Here is a 27,228-nt window from a genome sequence, read left to right as displayed (position 1 = left end):
TTGTCAAAGTTAGGTGTCAATGACACTGACTGGTTGATCCTTGTATTAACTGAAGTAAAACCGCAACACCGCACTTCGGTGGTTGTAATGTTGCCTATGAATATGCTAATCATTTGCTGTCTTGAGAGATTAATTGATGGAAGTATTATTCCTACAAAGTAAATTTAATAACAATAGTATTTTTCAATCAGAATGACCTCGCGGGCCGGATGAAATCGTCTGGCGTACCGGATGCCCGCGGGCCGTTGTTTGACACCCCTGCGATGAACCACGTCACATGAATATATTACTCAGGTAATCTAATCATTTAGTTGTGTAATCCTCACATTTTATGATGTTGCATGGCCAAGTTCTGAAAATAAATAAGTATTAATGATTATGAACTCAGTGTGACTAATATTGTCCTGTCAAGTGTTGATTTATTGAGTTCGGCAAATATGCATATAGAGATACCAGCGATATATGACCGGCCTTTACTAAGTTTGATTGAAGTCAACTTGATATAAACCAGAATCATTATCAACATAACGACAGTATTCGATGATGTAACATAATCATGGCAAATGGCAGGCATATATGTGAAATCATTTTAAGTCGGTCTTTTGAGTCGAAAATGCGAACGCGATTGACCCCGAAAGGTTTGGGATTCAGGAAACCACGCCATGACACACTTAATTATCCAAAACTAGGACAATTCCAATTAAGAAGATAGCTAATGGACCGTTCGAGCTTAACCGTTTCGATGATCCTTTCGGCGGCGTCGCATTGCAGAGATCTGAAAAAGAAAATATGTTATATATTGTTGTACTTGTGTATCCTGTACAGAAGTATGCAGCCACGTAGCTGCCGTACCCTCATCGCAATTCAAGCCCGAGTTGGACAACAGGACAATCATCCGCTTTTCCAAATTAGATTCGAATTAGAATCATAGCTACACAGTTTATTACGAATGCGACTAGAATTAGAATTATAGCTAACACTCTTTTTTCCAAATAAGATTAAAATTAGAATTATAGCAAAACAGTTTTATTTTTTTTGAAATAAGACGAGAATTGCAACTACAGAATTGGCGAAAACATAGAATCGAACGAAATTCAGTTCATTTCATGTCACTATCGTGCGCACTTGCTCCTGATCTGCTCAGGTGGCATTGTCGCGTCACAATACCAAACTATTTTACAATTTTCAACATTCGAGGCTGATTGTGGGGGGTTCCAGAACCACGGGCAGTGACGTATACCAATCGCACTGAGCCGTGAGATTTGTTTGTTTTCACAGCATAAAGGACACTATGCTGTGAGCAAACGGATGTCACACATCGACCAGCTAGTGGATAATGAACAAATGCAGCCAACGCATTAAATCAATTGACTTTTGTTGTTTCTTGCTACTTCATTATGTCGTTCTTCTTGTGACTGGTGGCGACAAAACGATTCCATGCATCCCATCAACCCTGGCTGATAATGCCTAGTTCAGTGGTTCTCAACCGCGGGTCCGCGAAGCAATTTCAGGGGTTCCGCAAGACCTCTAAATTTGCAAAATGATGAATCACCTAATTTGTAGTTTGTAAATTAGGAAAAGCACGAGGCTGTTTCTCTCCACAACTGCTAAAATCTCATCTTCTGACAGTAAATATCCTACTGTGCAAATTCATCTCAATTGCCAAATTGTCAATAACCTACTGATAAAAACATATTAATGCGGTTTAGAGACGTTTTGTTGGGGTTTGTGGAAAAATTTAGAATATGGAGATGGAAAGGTCGATTAGGGTGAGTTCGTAATGTTTGCGAAACCTTTTCGATTTGAAGTTGTCAGTCTCCTCAAATTAGTGAACAGCCTTTTGAAATGAAAATACTTGAAGTATTTCCATAATTTGTCCCAACAGAGGGATTTAAACCTCCCCACGAAATTGATTTTATCCTGTGATATACGTAACCACTATTCCAGAATAAGTTAAAGATGAGAGGCAAGATCAAAATTACGAGGCTGGACGTGATATGTTAATTAAAAATATAATTGTTCATTTTAGTGCCATAAATGTTGCGACCACATCTAAAGTGTCGTCGGAAGCGTTACGAGGTAATATTACATTAGCCTTCATCTATCTACGTGAAAATGGTTCGGCACTTGTTCACATCAAATCGAAGACGCGGATTTTCAAGACTCAACCACGGCTATACTGAAAGAAATACAGCTGAAAAATTAGCTTTGAAATAATAAAAGTCCTCCCAATTTCTTCATAAAAAGCATGATGTTATTTTCAAGAAAAATCGTTTTGTTGCTGTTTATCATAAGCCTACAGTTCATATTTGCACAAGACAGATAACGGTCGCACCATAATGGAGCTAAATTTGAACTAAAACTTGAGGGGGTCCGCGGGAGTCCGTGATGGTCAAAAAGGGGTCCGCGAAGACAAAAAGGTTGAGAACCACTGGCCTAGTTTAACAGAATTTGTTTCTACACCTCGCATGGGTCAAATACGGGATTATGACGTCATAAAAGGTGGAAACATTTTTGAACGCCTTCGGCGCGCGTATCACTTCTGTAGGTGGTACGCGAGCACTGCATGAAACCTCGAAATGGTACATGGGTGGGAAAAGGTTTGGAACTACTGCTTTACAACTATACCCTCCCCCAACTGGATTAAATATTACTAGGCCTTTACTCTTTTCAAAGAGAGATTTTGAAGGTTATTATGAAGATTTATACACCGAGCAGGTGATACTGACATTCAACGCTACCGATACGTATCTAGATGCGGGGTCAGGGGTCGGAATATAGCTTAACGTATATATAATATACAATACATACACACATAAGCTGAGCTTATAACAGAATACTCACCCGTCGCACAGATACAGACTGTGTTATTATTCTCTGGCGATATTGTGCACCCAATTTCGTAGTTGTAGTTTATAGTCCAAAACACATTCCAGCAGTCTTTGGTCCTGTACCCAGTAGCTGAATATCGCAGGGCAACCAATTAAAAAACAGCATCACGGTACCACTGCATTGATACTTACGAATATATTATATTAGATGTTAAATGTGGTTCCAAAGTAAAAGACTAGTTACTGCTTATGGATCCGAAACCATCACCATCACCGACTGTTCATATGTATTCGAAACAGCGTGCCTTCGCCTCAGGATAATTCGGACACTTTGGTTCGGCTCACGTTCGGCCGAATTAAGCCGATAAATGGCTCACAATTTAGTCCGTCTTGTAGAGCAGAACGGTGCATAGGAATTACTTCCTAGGTAAAACTTTTTACTTTTAATTTCTCACTGTTTTCTGGAGTATACCTTTATCAGGGGAAAATAGTATTTCAGCCCCTGAAGGATTACTGAGTTATTTTACCGTGCAAGTGTGTTTTACATATGCATATAGCAGTTGTTCACATAATCCTCCTTTAGGTGGATTTGTCCTCCTTTTTCAGGAAATCGAAAATGTCCTACGAGGACTCGCAAATGTTCTCCAGTTAGGCAATTCGTCCTCCATTATAGCTTTGACATCCAGGCCATTTGACAGGCACAACTAAAATCGCTATAAATGGCCCAAAATCTGGAATCCGGATGTTGGAGCGGGTCTTCAGTCAGACTGGGAAAATGCTCTTTTTTAGTCAACACAACGGTATTAGTACGGAGCGGATCTTCCGAGAGTGGAGTTGAAAAAATGTCTTTTGAATTTATTTTTAGTCAACACAAGAATATTTCTCGCAAACATTTTCAAATCACCTGTTTTCTAGTCCGGTAATCCAACTGTTGTAATTTGTAAAAAGTGACCTCTGTACCGGATCCCAAAATACGGTGACCTTATAATACTATAAAATAGTATATAGCAATTTTTGAATCGTTTGGTATCTAAATACAGTACTGTACACCGCAGCTGACCTTAAGCTAAAACTAATGTGCGTTATACGCGATCAGTGCCGATCACTGCTGCATGTATAGCTCAGCTGCAATTCATTAAACACACAACGTAACGGTATTTACAATGCGTCGTCTGCCTTTACGCATGACCATGCAACGGACAATTGATTTTCCGCTTAATTCGGTCAAAAGTCAAAGTGTCTGAAGTAAGCGGGGTCGACTGCACATCATTCGTAAGAAACAACGATGATGGTTAGTGCGCATGCGTCCCCATAGGTCTACCATAGGTCATTCAACCATAGGTCTACCGCGACACTGTGGGTCATTGTTTGGGTATATTTCGCCTCGGCGGCAATGCGTTAGCGTCCGTGGCATCATATAAATTAGAACTATTTTTGACAATTCAAATGCGGTCGAACGAGCATTACGTATGCCGTACTCTGAAAATGTACAAGGCACTATACCTGCTTCGACCATATCTACACATCGTGATACTGATGTGCAGTTTTCTTTTGTTTCCTCCGGGTCGCCAACGGTGTCACCAGTTTTGTAGCATACTATCGCATTCGCTAAAATATCGATGTAAATTTCTCAGATAAGTTCAGGTTTTTACTTAAATTTTCAACTAATCATTATTATAATTAGTAGTAGTATGGTTAAGTAGTAGTGCCGCTTATCTGTGGTTGGGTGCGCCAAGGTCTGTACTTACTTCCTACTTTGAAGCTATATACAGATCAAAAATGTAAGTAATCTACGAGATTATACCACGAATTCGGCCATAGAGGTTAATAGCTCAACTATTCAATAGCTTAACTAATCAATACACCACAGTATTGCGATGCAATGAAAATATGGTATGGCGTCGATACGACTTGGAGTCGTCTTTGAAATCAGAAATGCAACATGGCCTTGGCCAGTGGTTCCCAAACTGTGGCACGCGGGGTATCTTGAGTGGTACGCGAGTAACTTTAGCGAGCTGAATTATTGAAAGAAATATTTAGATCAAATTTCTAATTTGCTTTGTATCCTAGTAACGCTGGGCCTACCAAAACTAGACCGTGCAAGTGAGACAGCGAAGCTTCGTGTCCTCGAGTACTGAGAATCTTTTAATATAGTAATGACCTAATGTCACAAACAATCTTGTATGTTCGATCGCTCGCGGATCAATTACCGTCAGTGGTTGAAATCAATCAGACTTGCAGCAATTGTCATCATTACACAACCGCAGGGTAAGCCGGGAGATATCCATATGCTACCAAAACATCACAAAGCTTATTTTTTAACAGCTGCACGGGCTTTTTCGAACAAATATAGCACATTTCTGAAAAAAATTCCTGCTAAACATCACAAAGAGTCAAATGAAGAAAATATGAAGAAAATACATTTAGTACACTTGAATTCTGGACGTCCTCTTGTAAGCCGGTGGCTAGGTATGCCTTCAGATGATGTTATGACTGTGTGCGACTGCTACCGTATATATCACTGTATAGTAGGGCTGTTCAAAAATAACTTTTTTTCTAGATTCCAGCCATGCAGTCATTAAATTGTCAGGTTACCCTAAAAAACAGTGCACACCAAATTTGGTTCAATTCTAACAACTATAGGGCTCCGCAGATCCAATTAAAAATTTTAATTTAAACATGAAAATTGAAAAAAAAATCAAAATTTTCTGTCAACCCATTGAAATTGTTGAGCTGTCTTCAGAGACGATGCAAAACAAATTTGACTCAATTCCAACTAGTAGAAGCGGGGTTATTGGTGTTTTTCGTCGATAATCCTCGGATTATCCACCAAATCAAATCTACACAAAGCTCGCCCGGTTGCCGTTAAAGAGACTTGGTGCCGCAACTCCGGCGATTTATTGATCAACGTTCCTGCGTTCCGGGATAATCCGAGAATTATCGACGAAAAACACCAATAACTCCGCTTCTAGTAGTTGGAATTGAGTCAAATTTGTTTTGCATCGCCTCTGAAGACAGCTCAACAATTTCATGGCGTTGACAGAAAAATTTGGATTTTTTTTTAATTTTCCTGTTTACATTAAAATTTTTAGTTGGATCCGCGGAGCCCTATACTTGTTAGAATTGAACCAAATTTGGTGTGCACTGTTTTTTAGGGTAACCTGACAATTTAATCGCTGAATGACCGGAATCCAGAAAACTAAGTTATTTTTGAACAGCCCTACTGTATAGTGTATATGTATCAGGCGTGTCAAACTCAACTTGGATCGCGGGCCGGATTCAAACCTTTTGAGCGTTCGCGGGCCGGACGCGTGAAATGATTCCGAAAACTTAGCTCGAAATCCATAGCTTTAGTTTTCACTGGAATACTTGTTGTCAAGGCTATACACAATAGTCCTATAAATTATATTATAGATAACGCAGGCTGTATTCTAGCGAGACCTTTGTCCGCAAACAGCGGAATTGGCGAAAATACGATGATTGGCTGATTGAATACAGTTAAACTATCGAATAGTATTTTCGGGTTCATTTCAATATGAATATACAATTCAAATGTATATAGAAGTTCTGTACCACCAAGAAGCTCTACAGGTAAACCACTAAAACACTGGCTGTGTCAACAATATAAGTTGACATACAGTTATATACTTCTTTTGCTTTAGTCGTGATGCAGCGTTTGCCCTGTGTATACGATGAGAGAAATACAAAACATTTAATTGTAAACAATGACGGAGGAAGTTCTGTTCATCGTCGACATTCAGGTTTTTAGGGAGACTTGGAATGGCGACTTACGGGTCAGAAGAGGGTATATACACATACTGCGGTGCTGTAACTATTATACTCTCATTGTGAGAAATGTGCTGGATAATATCAGGGTGCCTTTATTTTGTACATGCAAGCTAATGAAAAGCTAATGCAGCTAATTAAGCTAATGAAAAGCTAATTAAGCTAATGAAAAGCTAATTAAGCTAATGAAAAGCTAATGAAAAGCTAATTAAGCTTATGAAAAGCTAATGAAAAGCTAATTAAGCTTATGAAAAGCTAAATAAGCTAATGAAAAGCTAATGAAAAGCTAATTAAGCTAATGAAAAGCTAATTAAGCTAATTAAAAAGTAAGCTAATGAAAAGTAAGCTAATGAAAAGCTAATTAAGCTAACAACTATGCTGTAGCACGGGGGCCTTTCGATCCGCCTGGCGGGAGCAGACCTTTTAACGTGGCGCATGCATTTCAAAGGGGAGTTTGGAGTTTGAAAATTTTCGAGCTCGCCTATACTTTAACGTGGGCGACATAACTGCTGCCACTTTGCCGCGCGTCGCCTAACCCAAAACACGCAGCCCTATAGCAAACCGCCTATACTCGCTCGGATCGGTCCCAGATATCGTGTGAGCCTAGTCGTGGGGGTGTTTGGCCGAGAAAATTTTTAGAAATTTCCCGAAAAAATTTTCGGACTTCAACTTCAGCGTGCGCCGCTTCGACCGATAGCAGAAAGTCGGGAATCGATAAAATTGAAAAATCATCAAATTTCTGGAAAATCGACCGAAGTCCAACTTCCCTATACTTTAACACGGGGACGAAATTGAAAAAAAGTTGAAGTCCGAAATTTTTTCCCCCTCGAAACACCCCTAGTCGCGTTGCTCTCCCTATTTCAAGACACCCTGTGAAAGAATTATCCGGATCGGACAAAGGGTATGGCCTCCAGAGCCGATCGAAACTCGCTTTTCGGGCCCTTTGATCGGACATATATCGGCTCCGGATATCCCGATCCGGATGATTTTTTTTCTCCAGCGTCGCCTCTTTGCGGCGCTTCCAACGAGGGGTCGAGCTTGGGGCTGGGCCTCACAGGAGCCGAGCTATAACACGAAACGTCGTATCTCGGCTCCATGTGCGTCGTAGAGCTAAGCGGATAGTCGATTCGAGCTCCTAATGACAGAACGAGGATAAAAATCTGAAATCTTTCTGCGACCTCTTAGAGCAGTGGTTCTCAACCTTTTTCGGTGGTAGGGCCAAATTTAGAGTTTCAGAGTGCGGTCGGGGCCGCACGAATACCAGGGCAATGAAAGGAACCCAAAATAGTCACCAAAATATGAAAATTGGCATTGTTGCGATCATTCGCTTGACGCCATTGGCCATTGTGTTGCCGCGCTCCCGTTGTTCAGAACAATCAACCTTTGCTGGCTATTTCCGAGTAGTTTTATTGCCCTGGCAAGATTTCAATTCGTATTTTCGGAATCAGTGCGACACTTGCTTTCGATAAACACCGACATATCAAATTATTCCGACGCTTGGGTCGCGAGCTATAGGACTACCAATTATGCTGCTTTTTGCCGGCTAAGCAGTACGCATCTCGGCGTACTCAATCGTGAGTCACAGGGTTGTAACCAAGTCACAAAGCTCCGAGTCACATGTCAATCTCACTGTTATAGTTTTGACTCGAGTCAAGTCGAGTCATTTTCAATTCACCACCGAGTCAACTCCGAGTCCAAGTTATCGAGCAGAGGTTCGAGTCCGAGTCATGTTAATATAACTCGAGTCCGAGTCCAAGTCATTGTGTTAACTGCTCATCAGTTTCCAGGTAAAGTCTTGGTAAACTCACTTTTACAAATCTGTTTGGTGATATCGAATGGTTCGCATTTATACTATACTAATTTTCATCACTTTTAACAGTTTCTGGTCGCAATTTCAAGCACCAGTACCAATAGACGAAATCCCAATAGGGTGGTTACTTTACTGTTCTTCGAAATTACCATGAAATGTCGGTCTTGGCCGTCTGAGTCTCGAGTCATATGACTTGGTTCGAGTCATGCGCAATGACTCGAGTCCAAGTCGAGTCAATACACAGATTGACTCGAGTCGAGTCGAGTCATTTTCTCGATTTTGAGAAAATGACTCGAGTCAAGTCGAGTCATCAGAAAATCGTGACTCGAGTCTGACTCGAGTCATTACAACCCTGGTGAGTCACTTGTTGCACATCTATCCGTAAATTAGTTATCAATACCAGGGGCCGTAACAGCACTTCGTCAGGCCCCCCTAAAACGTTGCTCTTGGACCCCCATAGGGTGATAAACCGAACTTCGAAGCCCCCAGCCCCCCTCAGGCTTGATGGCTCTTTACCGCTATTTATCATCTAAATCAGTGATTCCCAAGTGCGGCCCTGAGGGCCGCATGCGGCCCCCAGCTAGCCTTCTTGCGGCCCCCATAAAATATTAGGAAATCGAGTGGTGACAAAAAATTAAATTTATATTTATAAAATACACTAGCTTGGCTTGGAGTCTGGAGTTATTAATTAAGACTGCAGGGAAGTCGTGAGTAAACTGCTATCGTTACGTCCTTCTGAACGAGCAGTGGCTATAGATATAGGTAAAGACAGGACTGTAACTGCCGCACGCCAAACCCCCAATGAAGGGAGGGGGGAGAGCTCGAACGGGGCTCAAAATTATTTCGTGAATTAGCATAAATTATAGACGCAACAAAGTATTCATAAATTATAGAGTATTTTTTGGAAAATTTATGCATCTTTTTCAATTTTTTTTTTGCTGTAGGCGTGATTTCATGCTGCCAAATATCTTGATTTTTGGGTACTCATCCCCAAGAAAAAATGTGCAAGATTTATAAAAATGGGCATTGGGCATATCGGCGTTAGCTTTAACCGCGCCACGACGCACCAAGCGAGAAAACCTTGGCCGAACAGGACTGCCTTTATGCTGACCGAAAACGTCGTTATATATACAAAATACTGTCACTGTCTTGGCAATCTTAACCTCACGAGACAAATACCATCCCACAGGGAAAAATTATATTCCAGTGAAGAATTACCAATTTGAAATCGTGTGCGTCTCTTAGTTTAAGAGCCTGTTTGGGCGATTCTATATTTTTTTGATATAGCAGACAGGAGGTCACGAAATAACATGTTACGGAATCATACTAATGGGCCCTACAGTTTCCAAGACACCTCACTCAGCTCTAACGGTAAATCTGATTACGTGAGCAACGAGGACAAGAAATTGATAGCAATATATATGCAATTCCCGATCATATTGACCGATTTTATCATGAATTATCGAAAATTTTCGCACCTCGCGCTGGCTCACTTAACAGTACAATTAGTTTCGTGGGAAAAGCGAATAAGGTGATAGGGATAGGTTTATCACCCTGTGGGAACCCTACTTTTTTTGGGGGGGGGGGCTGACGAAGTGCTGTTTCGTTCCTGCCAACGGGTATCTACGTCCGAAGATGTTTAATTATTATTGAGGAGCCCTACCTTTTCAAGCACACTTCCCTCGGCTCTACCTGTAAAACTGATTACGTGAGCAGAGACAGGATAAAAATTGATGGCAATATATATGCAATTCCCGATCATATTGACCGATTCAATCATGAATTACAGAAAATTTTCGCGTTTCGCGCGTCTAGGCGATAAAACCTGTCTCTCTAAATCGCCCCGAAGGCAGCATAATTGGTAGTCCTATAGCTCACGACTGAAGCGTCCGCATAATTTGATAGGTCCAGTCTTTATCAAAAGCTAGTTTCGCACTGATTACAAAAATGCAAATTGGAATCTCGCCAGGGCAATAAAACTACTCCGAAATAGCCTCCAAAGGTCGACTGTTCTGAATGGCCAATGGCGTCAAGTGATTGATCGGAACAATGCCAATTTTTATATTTTGATGACATTTGGGTCCGTTTAATTGCCCTGGTATTCGTGCGGCCCCGACCGTGCTATGAAATTCTAAATTTGGCCCTGACAACGAAAAAGTTTGGGAACCACTGATCTAAATCGTGCGTCCGTTTTAGGCAGCTTCTATCGACTAATCGCGCGAAGCGCGAAAAACTTTCTACAATTCATGATTGAATCGGTCAATATAATCGGGAATTGCATATATATTGGTATCAATTTTTATCCTCTATCTGCTCACGTAATCAGATTGGCCGGTTAAGCCGAGTGAGCTGTGTTCGAAAAGGTAGGACCACTCAATAATATTTAAACATCTTCGGGCGTATACCCGTTGGCAGGAACGAAACAGCACTTCGTCAGGCCACCCAAAACACTTTGGTCTTGAGTTACCATAGGGTGATAAACCGACCCCCCATCCCGTTGTTCGCTTCTGCCACGAAATCAGGATCCCCGTTTAGTGAGCCAGCGTGGAGCCCGAAAATTTTCGATGATTCAAAATAAACTAGGTCAATAAGATCGGGAATTGCATATATATTGCTATCAATTACTTGTCCTCTCTGCTCACGTAATCAGATTTTCCGGTAGAGCTGAGTGAGGTGTCTTGGAAACTGTAGGGCCCGTAAATAACGATTAAACATATTCGGACGGGCGAACCCGTTGGTACGACTTCGTTACATGATGTTATTTCGTGACCTCCAGTCTGCTATATCAAAAAATATAGAATCGTCCAAACGTACTAAACTAAAAGATGCGCACGATTTCAAATTGGTAGTTCTTCACTGGCATATAATTCTTCCACGCGGGATGGTAGCCTATTTGTCTCGTGAGGTTCAGATTGCAAAGACAGGAACATTCGGCGCCAGTCATTTAGGCGCCTATGGTCAATTATACCTAAGTATTTTTTATATACATAACGAAGCTTTCGGTCAGCGTAAGGGCAGTCCTTTTCGGCCAAGGTTTTCTCGCTGCCGATCATTCTGGCACACTTCTTGGAGTCGCATGTTACATGGCCTAAAACTTTATATGTCTTCGTGCGTCATGGCACGGTAATGGCCAACGCCGATATGCCCACTTCTATAAATCTTGCGCATTTTATCTTGGTGGAAAAGTACCCAATAATTAACGTACTTGGAAACTTGAAATCGCGCCATTTTTGAAAAAGTTGCAGAAAATTTCATAAAATACTCTATAATTTATGCTAATTCACTGAATAATTTTTGGCCTCCTTTGAGCTCGCTCCCCCCAATCGGGGGGCTTGGGGTGCGGCAGTTACGGTCCTGTCAATACCTGTATCTATAGGCTACCTATATCTATAAGTAATACTGCTCGTTCAACTGCAAAGTTAGGGCACATTGCATTGAAACAGCAGTGACGTAATCTTAGCAGTCTACTCACAACTTTCAAGCAATCCTAATTGAAAACTCCAGACTCCAAGCCAAGCAAGAGTATTTTATAAATATAATTTTTTTTTCATATACCGATTTCTCAATATTTTCGTGGGGCCGCAAGAAGGCTAGCTGGGGGCCGCGGTTGGGAATCACAGTCCTAGAGCCACGCCGACGGTACCGGCGTGTTCTACTGCGTCCGCTGGGTCGAACGATACCAGAAAAGTGGGAATCGAAAAAACGATCAAGTCCAACTTTCCTATCCTTTAACATGGAGCAAATCGAAAAAAGTGAAAGTCCGAAAAATCTCGAAAATTTTCAAGTCCAACTTCCCTATATTTTAACATGGGGACGAAATTGAAAGAAAGTCGAAGTTCGAAAAAATTTTCGGAAAATATTGTAAAAATTTTCTCGGCCAAACACCCCCCACGACTAGGCTCACACGAAATCTGGGACCGATCCGACCAAGTATGGGCGGTTTGCCATAGGGCCGCGTGTTTTGGGGTAGGCGACGCGCGGCAAAGTTGCGACAGTTATGTCGCCCACGTTAAAGTATAGGCGAGCACGAAGATTTTCAAAGTCCAAACTCCCCTTTGAAATGCATGGGCCACATTAAAAGGTCTGCTCCCGCCAGGCGGGTCGAAAGTCCCCCGTGCTACAGCATAGCTATTAGCGTCATTAGCTTTTAGCTTCATTAGCGTACTTTTCATTAGCTTACTTTTCTTTAGCTTATTTTTTCATTAGCTTAATTAGCTTTCCATTAGCTTCATTAGCTTTTCATTAGCATACTTTCCATTAGCTTACTTTTTCACTAGCTTAATTAGCTTTTCATTAGCTTCATTAGCTTTTCATTAGCTTACTTTTCATTAGCTTACTTTTTCATTAGTTTAATTAGCTTTTCATTAGCTTAATTAGCTTTTCATTAGCTTAATTAGCTTTTCATTAGCTTAATTAGCTTTTCATTAGCTTTTCATTAGCCTAATTAGCTTTTCATTAGCTTACTTTTCATTAGCTTACTTTTTCATTAGCTTAATTAGCTTTTCATTAGCCTAATTAGCTTTTCATTAGCTTAATTAGCTTTTCATTAGCTTAATTAGCTGCATTAGCTTTTCATTAGCTTGCATGTACAAAATAAAGGCACCCCACCACTGGTATACATAATTATATATGTACCATGTTGGATGTAAAATTGTGCAATCATTTATTGGACTTAACACGTCTCGATTATTAGATCTCCGCCATTCAATGGATGATACGAGATGACGTATGAAGAGAGGAACATTAGACTTTGGCAATTGGAGTATATTACAATAGCCGCAACACGGCAGACGTACCTGAAATCACGAACAGCATAATGGTGGCAGCTCTCAACAAGTAATCCATGTTTTAAAGTCTAGCTATTCACCTAATAATATTTTATATCTACAAATTTTAAGACAGTCGGATAAGTATATGTGGAAATTAGAAGTAAATCCCATGGTTCTAAAACCTAATACCCTGCGCTCGAGATTACCGGACCACGAGCTAATATATCGATCTCGCCTTCCGTCACCCATACCACCTCATTTCGCCGATTTTTCTTTCATAGCTTCTATTTCGTTCAATCCAATGTGCATTGTGCATGCATCTTCTTTACATCACCTAGGGCCAGGTGGTTGATTGATTTCCAAGACAGGCGTTTCGACACCTTCCTATCTTTTCGTTGTATCGCAATCTTGTGGCTTATTGAACTGAGCTAAACTGCCGTATTGGAATTGCAAGTGATAAAGATCAAGTCATTGCACAATATACAATACGTATGTCACATAACACAATCCCAGTAATTCAATTCGAAACGTACCGGCTTAGTATAGTTTTATAATCTTGGTGGATTTTGATGGAAGTAGCAGTATAACTAACTTGATGCCAAAGATACAGCCGACTGCCGATAATGAAATACATAATACGATAACGTCGGCAGAGCTTCTATTGCATGCTGTATCTAACTTGCTAGAGCGTGACGAGAACAAAACGATGCTTCCCATACGCATGCATGGCTACTCAGCAATGTCTACACGTGTTTAGCTGAACTTGGTATCACGCAAATTGCTAATACACTCAGATCACAACATAACATACGACATGTACGTACAAGTTTGCCTTCCAGTCAACGCAAATTGTTTATTGAAATTGCGGATATGCGCGCGCGTCACCGGAAAAGCAGTAGCTTGGAGAAGGCATCTTCATAGTTAGGAGCGCTTAACCACACTACGCCGAAGATATACTGCACAAGCATGGGGTAACTGCTACAGAAAAAAGCAGCAAGAATGCAGTTCCGGCTTACAACTGAATAATATATTCACGCCCGCGCCACAGGAAGAGCAGTGACAATAACATTGCATCATCTTGATTTCGAGCGCATAACTACATCAGGTCAAAAATGCAAAATATTACGATACAAGATGCTAAGAACCAAAATTTCCTATAATCTATGAAGAGTCTGAGCACACTCACCAACTTACTGCGCAGACCCTTGGACAACAGTGCGTAACGATGGACAACAGTGCGTAACGACTAAAAAAAAGGTCATCACTTCGGATTTTTTGAGCACAACTCAGATTTTCTGTGCGAGGAGACCGTGCAGTAGGGGTGTTCAAAAATAACTTATTTTTCTGGATTCCAGTTGTTCAGTTATCAAATTGTCAGGTTACCCTAAAAACCGCTGCACACCAAATTTGGTTTAATTCTAACAAGTATAGGACTCCGCAGATCCAATTTAAATTTTTAATTTAAACAGAAAAATTCAAAACAAAATTCAGATTTTTCTGTCAACCCAGTGAAATTGTTGAGCCGTCTTCAGAGACGATGCAAAACAAATTTGAATCAATTCCAACTGGTAGAAGTGGAGTTTGTCGTTGTTAATCCTCGGATTATCCACCAATCAAGGATAATCCGAGAAATATCAACGAAAAACTCCATTAACTCCGCTTCTAGTTGAAATTGAGTCAAATTTGTTTAGCATCGTCTCTGAAGACAGCTCAACAATTTCATCGGGTTGACAGAAAAATTTGAATTTTTTTTCAATTTTCCTGTTTAAATTAAACTGTTTAATTGGATTTGCGGAGCCCTATGCTTGTTAGAATTGAACCAAATTTGAAGTGCAGCGTTTTTTAGGGTAACCTGACAATTTAATGACTGAATGGCTGGAATCCAGAAAAAAGTTATTTTTGAACAGCCCTACCGTGCAGCACTGCGCATTTTCGCACGTGCGCAGCTTAGAGGGGACATTGCTCGGAACCCCTTTATATCGGCGCAAAATACAAATTTCTGGTTTGATACGCACTTTCTCGGCTGTAATCCTCTGTCACGTGCATTAATTATTGTATGCTTGATGCAATTGTATCTCCGAATTGTCGTGCAATGTCACATCCCAGGTCAAATTACGCTTTCATTCGCTGGATCATCTCATTGTGGCCAGCGGCATGTGAATCGGCATGGGTTGTACCAACGATGTGATCTGGTCAAAATCGAGTAACTGATTGGTTCGATCATGAATCGAGCATTAGGCTTTCGGTCTAGTCGAATATTCCAGTCACACTGATCAAGTGATCGTGAATACTCATACGGATGACAGTAGGCCTACGAAAGATGTGGACATTTAAAATAGCTGGATTTTGCTACCACATAGAATAAAATGCCAGTTATACATCGCAATCGCAATAAATATCTTTTCCTGTTATTTCGACCAAGCGTATTTCATGGTACTTCGTGAAAATGTTGTGGGTTGATCGCGTGTTCACCAAATGCCATTTCCACTAACGCGCGTTTGCATTTGCACTACATGTTTAGGTGCTGTAATACTACCAGTTGAGCCTTCAACTCCTCAGTACTGGAAAACAGCATCGAAATTACAAATCTTAATGATAAATTTAGTGTTCATGGCTAGGAGCTTGTTCTTTCCGTCACCATCTATCATTTCTTGATTCGAATAATTGAAATTAGTACTTGGTTCAGATAGGAGTACGCGGGTCATTGTGTCCAGGCGTAGTTATTAGTTGTCGAGTCGTGTATCACACACCAGGACGTGATAAAGGTCAGGATGACGTGGATATTTCAAACACGTAACTATTATGCGGCCGCAAAGAATACAATACCAGTTATACACCATATTAAAATTAACTTGGCATATTTACGACCATACCTATTTAGTTGCAGTTTGTGACAATGTTGTGGTCTGTGAGTTGATCACGACTTCACAGATACGTCATTTCCACTAACGTGCGTGGCTTTATAGGCCTACTACATGTTTCTTGTGCTACAATACGACCAATCGAGGTTTCAAAGCGGCGTCAGCAGTAGGAAAATATTTTCGATATTATACTGCTCGTTTTTACAGTAACTCTTACTGGTACCCGTAGAACTATATTCCTCATTACACGACTCAAAACATTGTGTCCAGCCTCAGTCGCCATTTGCGCTTTCTGAATCTCCAAACTGCATGAGCTGCATTATCAAGTGAATGGCCAGGTGTATTATAATACGCGGGCACACGGATTCACATCTGTTGCTGTCATGAAAAGTTGTCCGTACGCGGAATCGATAGCAGTTTATCACGAACGACTTCCAAACTTCCTGATTTCCTACTTTCAGGTAACAGTTCGTGACTGAGCTTCATTCCGGCTTACATGACTGATAGTAACTAAGTAGCAATACTCAGAGGGATTACTTCGTAAGGCACGACGCTTATGAATGGTATTCGCATATGACACGTCACCTCAGTTATCAAGCTAACTGCGAATCTGCGAGCTGTGTAAGAGCTGTAAGAGTTCATGCACCATTACTTATGGCTTATCAGATCCGTGAAAATCCGTTAAGACACCAATCCGGATTCTTGACTCACAATGGGGTAGCTGCACCCTCTGCGTATATTTTGATACAACATCCATTGTAGTCAGTCCCGTATCTGCCGAACCCCAGAGAGAGAGAGAGAGAGAGAGAGAGACATAGATTTATTTCGTCAACCGATGAAAGAAAAGAAACATGCTGATTTGCGGTACAAATCATTACTTGATCGGTATTGATTGGTAGGCCTACTGGTGATATGAAAATGACAATCTACACGTCAACCGGAACCAGAGTACTTGGTTGTTCAAACACCACGAAGTCATAATGTGACACATTCTCTTCGGAGAATTCGATGAATAGGCCCATATAGTAATACAGTATTAGAACGAGATAGCTAAAATAAAACTTTCACTAAACGCAAGTTCTGTGTATCTCTGTGGTGTCAAGATCACGCGTCATGGTACTTTACCCCTTTGCTAAACTTCTGGCATGCCCTACTGCACTGCGATTCGTTCTTGACGCGAAGCTAGAACATTCTCAGCTTTTCCGCAATGGTTACAATTATGTTTACTGAATTCGCAAAACATCGGAAATTGAATTAATATCAAAATTGGAATGAAATACGAAAAATCAAGTTTATTTTATACCAAATTAGAGTTCCATCTCATTGGCCTGAGAACGGCAAATGTCTCTACAGCCAACTTCGCTCGTTTCGCTCTATACAGTTTTCATATATAGCCTTTTCCGGAAAATCAGAAAATATATTAGAAGTAAAATGAGAGCCACTTCTTTACCATTTTATACATATATTAATTAGATTAGAATCAGATTTCGGGCATTTCGCTCAAACAAGTATTTTAAGGCAACTAGGATTATCTAGTTAAGACAGGTCGCACGTAATTTTAGATAGTGCCTAGCTGATATTATGACAGAATTGTGTCTTATGAGAACATTGATTCCAGTCCTGTTGCAATCTCGTTGATCAAAAACCTTAACCTGCATACACAGTACGCAGGGTTGTAACCAAGTCACATGGTTCCGAGTCACGAGTCAATCATACTTTTGTGGTTTTGACTCGAGTCGAGTCGAGTCATTTTCAATTCATCACAGACTCGAGTCCGAGTCCAAGTCACCGTTCAAAGGGTCAAGTCCGAGTCATGGTGTAATGACTCGAGTCGAGTCCAAGTCACAATATTGAAGTCATGTTCAACTCATGTTTTCAATTATGCTTGGGTGATATCGAATTCCTTGTTTGCGAAACATGCTCATTTTGTCCCTATCATAGTCTTGGCACGTGTTTATTTAGGCAGATAACGGACAGGTCCTGGCCTCATTTAGCCTACCGATGCTAAAGATAACTTTACTAATCTTAGAACTTAAAATCAAATATCTCTCTTGTCAGTCTGATACATCACCAATACAAGCATTCAGTTTTTATTATGAACACATCGACGATAGCTCACGAATAGCTGATAGAGAACCAACGAATTCACGTCTACATACTATCTGATAGGTAACCAACAAATTCATGTCAAGATACTAGTTGATAGAGAATCAATAGATGCATGTTTATGTAGAGGTATTTACAACAGGCCAGCATGCTGTAAAAGCGTGCATGCAACTATGTGCATTGTGCAGTGACAACAGAACAGATACCTTTTGATTATACTAAAGGTTTTCCCAATTGCATTACAGACTACATCGCAGTTACAGCCTTAGAGAAATATTTGTACGATGGGGCTGTTCAAAAACATATTTTCAAATTTGCCGGCTACTTCTTAAAATTGCTAGATTGCCTAAAAATCAAATTTGGCTCAATTCCAACCAGTAGAAAGCAATGCTATGAAAGAAAATTTTAGACTAAATACAAATAGAATGAAAATAGATGAAGACATCGTGCCATGTAACGGGTTAAGCAGCCGCGGCAGCTGGTCTTGTAGAAATTTCAATAAATCGCAGCTCCATTACGGTGGCGTTCTGAAGGAAATTGCCGCGGCCAAAAATTTTTGTTCGTTTTTATCTTCAATTTGAGACCACATCATTTTTAGAGCGCAGTGCCCCTTTAAGCCAGATTCAGTGTTCCTTTTATGCAACATAACAATTTTATCAAGTAACCACCCAGTAAAATAAAGAAGTTATTTTAGAACAGCCATATTGTACAAACATCACACAACATTAGCCATTCATTATTACTCACGTGCACAATGCACATACCTAACAAAACGTCAAATGGACGAGGGGCATTGTGTGTTTTCACAGACAGCAGAGCAAATCAATGAGTTACACCTCAAAAATATTAATGTGGAAAGGAGATCCTCAAATATGTTAAAGCGGCATGGCCGTAGAATGAATCCACATCTACTGAATACACGTTCCACTAGTGCACTAGATGCAGGAACTGACAAGCATTTTTGAGCCACACTGAAGAGCATTGAATACTCATTCTTTCTAGTCGCCCAAAATGCAAATAATCATCGCCTTCAAATCTATACATGAGCTTATCAGTCTCTTCATCATCTGAGTCATTTCATTGACTCTAATTGAACTTTGATTTAATTGTTTGCTTGTATAATTGAAAAGTCTTGAGTACTTTAATTGCGGAGGATCTATTACCTCTTCATCACTGGACGACTTTGTACAATGCATTGCTACTATGTATGATTTTCTGTTGTTTTTACGGCGGCATATCTGATATCAGACAAGTGCAACGAAAGCAGTGGTGACAAATAGCGATGTCGGCAGAATTCGTCGGATGCGTTGATCTAGCCATTATGATTCGCAAATTTCTTCATCTTCAAGTCATATAAAATAAGCCGAGTCAATGACTTGGGTCGAGTCATGCGTAATGACTCGAGTACAAGTCGAGTCAATCCAAATATTGACTCGAGTCGAGTCGAGTCATTTTCCCATTTCAAGGAAATGACTCGAGTCAAGTCGAGTCATAAAAAAATCGTGACTCGAGTCTGACTCGAGTCGAGTCATGACTCGAGTCATTACAACCCTGACAGTACGTAAACACGAGAATGCATTCACATTGGTTTGGCGTGACGTTTAAAAGCAAGTTTCAAGTTTCCGCAATACGTGACCTCTGTAATTGAAGCCCACTTTGGGTCTGCAACGCATAAACCTGCGGTGTCAATTGCGTTTCTGTCAGTATTCGGAGCGTGTGAATTCCAGACACGCGCTGACCCGTTTCGTGTCACGAAAGGATATGCAACATCTAGTTTCGTTTATAATCAATCAACTTACGCGTACATCTTGGATATACAGAAAGTTGTATCGGGATTCGGCGAAACAGCATAGTACATGGAATTGGTTCCGAAACATTTTAGCATTCGCCACACAGACTCGGAATTTCTGGATATTTATCACAAATAGTGGAATGAGTGGCGCTTGCCACAACTAAAGGCTTTTTTTGCGCCGCGGATAAAGACAAGTTCAACGCTACAGAACATTTATAATATACCAGGGTTGTAATGACTCGAGTCACGATTTTCTGATGACTCGACTTGACTCGAGTCATTTTCTCAAAATACGGAAATGACTCGACTTGACTCGAGTCAATTCGTGTATTGACTCGACTTGGACTCGTGTCATTGCGCATGACTCGAACCAAGTCATATGACTCGAGACTCAGACGGCAAAGGCCGACAGTTCATTGTAATTTCGAAGAATAGTAAAGTAACCGCACTATTGGGATTTCGTTTATTGGTACTGGTACTTGCAAATGCGACCAGAAACTGCTAAAAGTGAGGAAAATTAGTATATTATAAAGGCGAACCATTCGATATCACCAAACAGAGTTATAAAAAGTGGGTTTAACAAGACTTTAACTGGAAACTGAGCAGTCAACACAATGACTTGGACTCGGACTCGAGTCATAATACCATGACTCGAACTCGACCCTCTGCTCGCTGACTTGGACTCGGACTTGAATCGGTGGTGAATTGAAAATGACTCGACTTGACTCGAGTCAAAACTATAAAAGTGAGATTGACTTGTGACTCGGAGCCTTGTGACTTGGTTACAACCCAGTAATATACCAAGAAAATAAAACATAGTACACATGTACACATAAAAAGTATGAATATGTTTTTCAACATTTCTTGCGTCGATCTCAATATGCGGAGACCTGGAATTGCCAAGTTTATGTATCAGCTCCACTTCGGCCCCTGCCCCGAAAACTCGAAATGCAAACAATTTCAACTCAATCAATACCAGTTAGCCTTCTAGTTTACCGGACCACAACCTGACATATCGATCTCGCCTTCCGACACATGCCACCTTTTTTGTCACCCATTCTTTTATATCATCTTCTTTTACTTTTATTCAGTTAACATGCCTCAACTTTTACATCTCTCACGCCCAGGTAGGTATCTGATTTCGAATACTACACCAAGTCGTTTCGATACCTTCCTATCTTTCGATGAATCGCAATCTTGTGGTGCATTGAAATGATGAAATTCTTCGACTCTACATAGTGTCGTAAGAATGGCTTGGTGTAAGGATTCGATTACTCGAATCTAAATCCAATATAAATTTAAGCGATTCGAGTCGAGTAGTAAAATACGATATTTTCGCGTACTGGAATGATACGCTCTTCGCCACTGAAAGTTAATTTATGAACGAGAATTGAATTTACGATACTATTTTCCGCTGTGGTAGCCTTGACAACTTGATTCTCCGTATCGAAGCATACAAAACATAGTACAAAACTAAGAACGTTACTAGAAATAGCATATTTACGATAGGGTTTCCATATTTTGGTTAGTCAAATACCCGACACTTTTTAGCGTCCACTAGCGGATGTTAAAATAACGTATGGCACATTGTCTGTCAACATGAAGTCACGCTAGCAAAGCTTTGCCTATCGACCAGAGGTGGACACGATCTGCATCAGGAGCCGCTATAATGTTACGTCAGTACATTTATGTGGTTGTTTGTTGTAACCAGGACCGAAACAACATTTTTCAGCCCACTCCCATCCAAATAAACACTGATCCTGAGCCCACCATATGGTAATCGATGTAACATCTGGGGGCTTACTATATATATCTGGTTTCTATATGCATCTGGCCGTTAAATTTTGTAAATGAAATCTGTCTATAATGTTGATACTTCGATATAATACTATAAAGTTTTGATCCTCTCTCCGCTCACATGAACATATTTGGCGATAGAGCCGGTAGAGGATTCCTGCATTTTCGAAGTCATAATTATGACTTCGAAAATGCAGGAAACGTAATTGTACATAGTAAAGTCCTGTCATGTCACACAGATAAGACTATTTATGAGCCTAAATGCCGGTCCGCACCAATAAGTTGCACATCCGGTGGTATTTAACCTTTTATGGTGGCGACTCTATTTCCAATTTCAAAATGTTCTGTGGCCCAGCCCAAAATTTGATAAGCTTATTACTGAAAAACGATCAGCACCTTTGCCAGACTTACTCACGGCCTATTTTGGAAGCTGATTACATTCAACATCTTAACTAAACCCAGAATAAAGGCAAACGACCACCAGGTTTCGATATTTGACTAAAGCATCTAAATGGCCTTCCGACTCCAGGAATATATCGTTCTCCTATAATTGCGGTTACAATTAGACTTATTTCGTTAAATGGTGGTTATTTGTAATAATTTTTGATTGCATGTTTGGCCAGGGTGGTGCTATACCCATATTACATTCAATGAATGCGACACTAAATCACGCGCGAAGAAAGCACTTCAAGTGCAGACTTGGACAACTAGATAATTCTAGTTGTCTAATTTCACTAAATTAGAGCGAAATGCCAGTAATCTAATTCTAATCTAATTTGTGAAATGCTTCCATGCTCTAATTCTAATTCTAATCTAATTTGTGAAATGTTCGTATGCTCTAATTCTAATTCTAATCTAATTTGTGAAATGTCCGTATTCTCTAATTCTAGTTCTAATCTAATTATTGTTTTCCTGAAAATGCCTCTTTGTCCGAGGCATATTGCACTATTGCAGTGAGTTAAAAAGAATATCCTGCTTGCGCAGAGAAATCCAGTGCCAAGCCGCCATCGCATTACTTACACCGTGCAGTCATAGTAGATATTATGACGAATATAGCCTGCTAGAGTAGCTTGTAGTCTGCGAACAGCATTCTAGTTTCTAAAACTTTACGTTAGTACATTGCCATTCTAACTAACATGGGCGATGCCCATGGATACCATAAAAGAAGTAATATTTTATTAAAGTATAGTAAAAATCGAGCCAAGCTTGGTGTACAGAAGTTAACCATTCTCATGTTTATGGGAATGCACTATTGTTATTGTTTATTAAGCAAAAATATGTGGCGCCTATCGCCTCACGGCCTTTTGCACCACGCACTGTGATTTGATGTGAACTGCATTTTGCTGTATTCATTTCCCATATACAATTTCATTCCATTTCCAAGTTTTTGCGAACCAAGTATAGCTCTAATTCTAATTCTAATCTAATCTGGAAAAGGCTTAGTAGCTCTAATTCTAATTCTAATCTAATTTGAAAAAGCTGTGTAGCTCTAATTCTAATTCTAATCTAATTTGGAAAAACTGTGCAGCTGTAATTCTAATTCTAATCTAGTTTGAAAAAAACTGTGGAGCTCTAATTCTAATTCTAATCTAATTCAGAAAAGCGGAGAATTTTCTAGTTGTCCAAGTCTGTTCAAGTGGCATAAATCTGCCCCCTAAACAATATAGTTTATGTTGGTTTACGAAAAAATAGATCCTATTTCAAGCCTTCAAAATTCCGGACATTCAGACATTTGTTATAATTTCCTCCCCGACGCAGTTTGAACAGTGAAATTCCGGACGTATTGCAACCCTAATTTACGAAGTCACGGTCATCCCACAACATTGCCACAAAGTGCAGTGAAATCGGTGTGGTCAAAAATATACCTAACTATTTTTAATGTGATGAATAACATGGCATTATATTCTTCGTGGTGGCATCAAAGGTACATATTTGAACTTTGGCATTCTGTGATGACGTCATAATGAGCGGTACTCGAATACTAGACTGGAAGCATGATACGTGATTCAGAATCGAATCACTCAGGTACTCAATTTTGCCTAGCCCTAGTCATAAGCATTCTCTTTCGTTGCCGGAATGAGATAATTCTTTGATTGGCCGATTGAATACAGTTAAATTATCGAAAATATTTTCGGGTTCATTTCAATATGAATATACCATTCAAATGTATTTTGAAGTTCTGTACCACCAAGAAGCTCTGCAGTTAAACCACGAAAACACTGGTTGTGTCAACGATATAAGTTGACACATAGGCCTAGTTATATGCGTCATTTGCTTTAATCGTGATGCGGCGTTTGCCCTGTGTATGCGATGAGAGCAATACAAAACAGTTATAATTGTAAACAATGACGTAGGAAGTTCTGTTCTTCGTCGACATTCAGGCTAGTAGGGAGACTTGGAATGGCGACTTACGCGTCAGAACAGGGTATATACACATACAGCGGTGCTGTAACTATTATACTGTCCTTGTTAGAAATGTGCTGGATAATACACGCATATTTTCATTTCCCACAATTGATTCCCGAGTTTGATGAACTCGTCTGGCGGATCGTGTGTTGGACACCACTGGTATGCATAATTATAAATGTACCGTGTTGGATGTAAAATTGTGCAATCATTTATTGCACTTAACACGTCTCGATTATTAGATCTCCGCCATTCAATGTATGATACGAGATGACGTATAAAGAGAGGAACATTAGACTTTGACAATCGGAGTATATTACAATAGCCGCAACACGGCAGACGTACCTGAGATCACGAAAAGCATAATGGTGGAAGCTCTCAACAAGTAATCCATGTTTCAAAGTCTAGCTATTCACCTAATAATATTTTATATCTACAAATTTTAAGATAGTCGGATAAGTATATGTGTCAATTAAACGTAAATCCCATGGTTCTAAAACCCAATACCCTGCGCTCGAGATTACCGGACCACGAGCTAATATATCGACCTCGCCTTCCGTCACTCATACCACCTCATTTTGTCAATTTTCCTTTCATAGCTTCTATTTCGTTCAATCCAATGTGCATTGTGCAGGCATCTTCTTTACATCGCCTAGGGCCAGGTGGTTGTCTGATTTCCAAGACAGGCGTTTCGACACCTTCCTATCTTTTTGTTATGTCGCAATCTTGTGGCTTATTGAACTGAGTCAAACTGCCATAATGGAATTGCAGGTGATACAAATCAAGTCATAACACAATACACAATACATATGTCACATCACACAATCCCAGTAATTCAATTCGAAACGTACCGGCTTACTATAGCTTTATAATCTTGGTGGATCTTGATGGAAGTAGCATTATAACTAACTGGATGCCAAAGATACAGCCGACCGCCGATTATGAAATACATAATACGATAACGTCGGGATAGCTTCTATTGCATGCTTAATCTGGCTTGCTAGAGCGTCACGAGAAAAAAACGATGCTTTCCATACGCATGCATGACTACTCAGCAATGTCGACGCGTGTTTAGTTGAACTTGGTATCACGCAAATCGCTATTACTCAGATCACATCATAAAATATGACGTGTACAAGTTTGCCTTCCAGTCACCACAAATTGTTAATTGAAATGGAGGATACGCGCGCGCGTCACCGGAAAAGCAGTAGCTTGGAGAAGGCATCATCTTAGTTAGGAGCACGTAGCTACAGTACGCCGAAGATATATTGCACAAGCATATGGGTAACTGCTACAGAAAAAAGCAGCAAGAATGCAGTTCCGGCTTACAGTGGAATAATATATTCACGTCCGTGCCACAGGAAAAGCAGTGACAATAACATTCCATCATCTTGATTTCGAGCGCATAACTACACCAGGTCAAAAATGCAAAATACTGCGATGCAAGATGCTCAGAACCCCTTTATTTCGGTGCAAAATACGAATTGCTGGTTCGATACGCGCTTTCTCGGTTGTGATCATCTGTTGCGTGTATTGATTCCAGTCTGCTTGATGCAATTGTATTTCCGAATTGTCGCGCGATGCGACATGCCTGGTCGAATTACGCCTACATTCGCTGGGTCATCTCATTACGGCCCGCGGCATGTGAATCGGCATGGGTTGTACCAACGATTTGATCTGTTCAAAATCGAGTACCTGATTGTTTCGATTATTATGAATATAGTATTAGGCTTTCGGTGCAGTCGAATATTCCAGTAACACTGATTATGGATACTAATAAGGACGACAGTACGAAAGATTTGGACAGTTAAAATATATACATTTTTCTACCACATAGCATAAAATGACAGTTATACATCAAAACAGATATATTTTCGTATTATTTCGACCAAGCGTATTTCATTGTACTTCGTAAGAATGTTGTGGGTTGACCGCGAGTTCACCAAATGCCATTTCCACTAACGCGCCTTTGCATTTGCATTACATGTTTTGATGCTGCAATACTACCAGTTGAGCGTTCAACACTTCCATACTGGAAAATACTATCGAAATTATAACTTTTGATGATAAATTAAGTGTTAATGGCTAGGAGCGTATCATTTCCGTCGTCATCTATCACCACTCGATTCCAGTCATTGAAATTAATATGAAATTAATATGAAACGTAAATTGAAATTAATGGTTCAGATTGGAGTACTCGGGTCATTGTGTCCAGCCGTAGGTATTAGGTGGCGAGTCGTGTATCACACATGATGACGTGATAAGGGTAAGGATGACGTGGAAATTTCAAACACGTAACTATTATGCGGCCGCAAAGAATACAATGCCAGTTATACACCATATTAAAATTAATTTTGCATATTTACGACCATACCTATTTAGCTTCACTTTGTGACAATGTTGTGGCCCGTGGTTTAACAACGACTTCACAGATACGTCATTTCCACTAACGTGCATGGCTTCATACTGCATGTTCCTTGTGCTGCGAGACCAATTGAGGTTTTAAAGGGTCTTCAACAGTAGGAGCATAATATCGAAATTATACTGTTCGTTTTTAGATTAACTCTTACTGGTAAAGAGCGCGTATTTTCATTACTCGTAAAACTATATCTCACTACACGACGCAAATCATTGTGTCCAGCCTCAGTCGCCGCTTGCGCTTTCTAAATTTCCCAACTGCACCAGGTGTATTATAATACGCGCGCACACGGATTCACATCCGTTGCTGTCATGAAAATTTGTCCGTACGCGGAATCGATAGCAGGTTATCACGAACGACTTCCAAACTTCCTGATTTCCTACTTTCAGGTAACAGTTCGTGACTGAGCTTCATTCCGGCTTACATGACAGGTAGTAACTATAGTAGCAATACTCAGAGGGATTACTTCGTAAGGCACGACGCTTATGAATGGTATATTAGCATAAGACACATCACCTCAGTTATCAAGCTAACTGCGAATCTGAGAGCTGTGTAAGAGTTGTAAGAGTTCATGCACCATTACTTAAGGTATGGCTTATCAGATCCGTGAAAATCCGTTAAGACACCAATCCGGATTCTTGACTCACAATG

At 40.3% G+C, this 27,228-nt stretch overlaps 1 protein-coding gene across 3 annotated transcripts; it reads right to left on the bottom strand.

Annotated features, from left to right (window-relative positions):
- Positions 1-399: 399 nt before the first annotated feature.
- On the bottom strand, positions 400-24,813 carry LOC145437732 (uncharacterized). 3 transcript variants are annotated; one of them, XR_013914725.1, is made up of 5 exons: positions 13,224-13,338; positions 4,335-4,439; positions 2,845-2,961; positions 1,373-1,527; positions 400-775 (listed from the first exon to the last, which is right to left on the bottom strand). XR_013914725.1 is itself a non-coding variant. In XM_080315016.1 (4 exons), exons 1-4 carry the CDS (start codon positions 24,550-24,552, stop codon positions 672-674), a joined length of 375 nt encoding a protein of 124 aa, XP_080171142.1. In that variant the 5' UTR covers positions 24,553-24,813; the 3' UTR covers positions 400-671. The 3 variants fall into 3 exon arrangements, 2 of the variants coding, with proteins under 2 accessions (XP_080171142.1, XP_080171141.1); XM_080315016.1 differs by lacking the exons at positions 1,373-1,527; positions 13,224-13,338 and adding an exon at positions 24,504-24,813; XM_080315015.1 differs by lacking the exon at positions 1,373-1,527.
- Positions 24,814-27,228: the final 2,415 nt, after the last annotated feature.

This window comes from Botryllus schlosseri, chromosome 4, assembly GCF_051294905.1.
Source record: "Botryllus schlosseri isolate E-star chromosome 4, Bs_hap1, whole genome shotgun sequence".
In the NCBI taxonomy this organism is placed as follows: Eukaryota; Metazoa; Chordata; class Ascidiacea; order Stolidobranchia; family Styelidae; genus Botryllus; species Botryllus schlosseri.
The sequence above is the reverse complement of the archived record's forward strand: the minus strand, read 5'-3'. Positions and strand labels throughout refer to the sequence as shown.

Coding starts and splice junctions, on each gene's coding strand:
- LOC145437732 (XM_080315016.1), bottom strand. CDS start 24,552: ATGGATTACTTGTTGAGAGCTTCCACCATTATGCTTTTCGTGATCTCA. Junction 2,962..4,334: donor TGTAGATATGGTCGAAGCAG/GTATAGTGCCTT, acceptor TGCGATATTCAG/CTACTGGGTACAGGACCAAA. Junction 776..2,844: donor AGTCTGTATCTGTGCGACGG/GTGAGTATTCTG, acceptor TTTCTTTTTCAG/ATCTCTGCAATGCGACGCCG.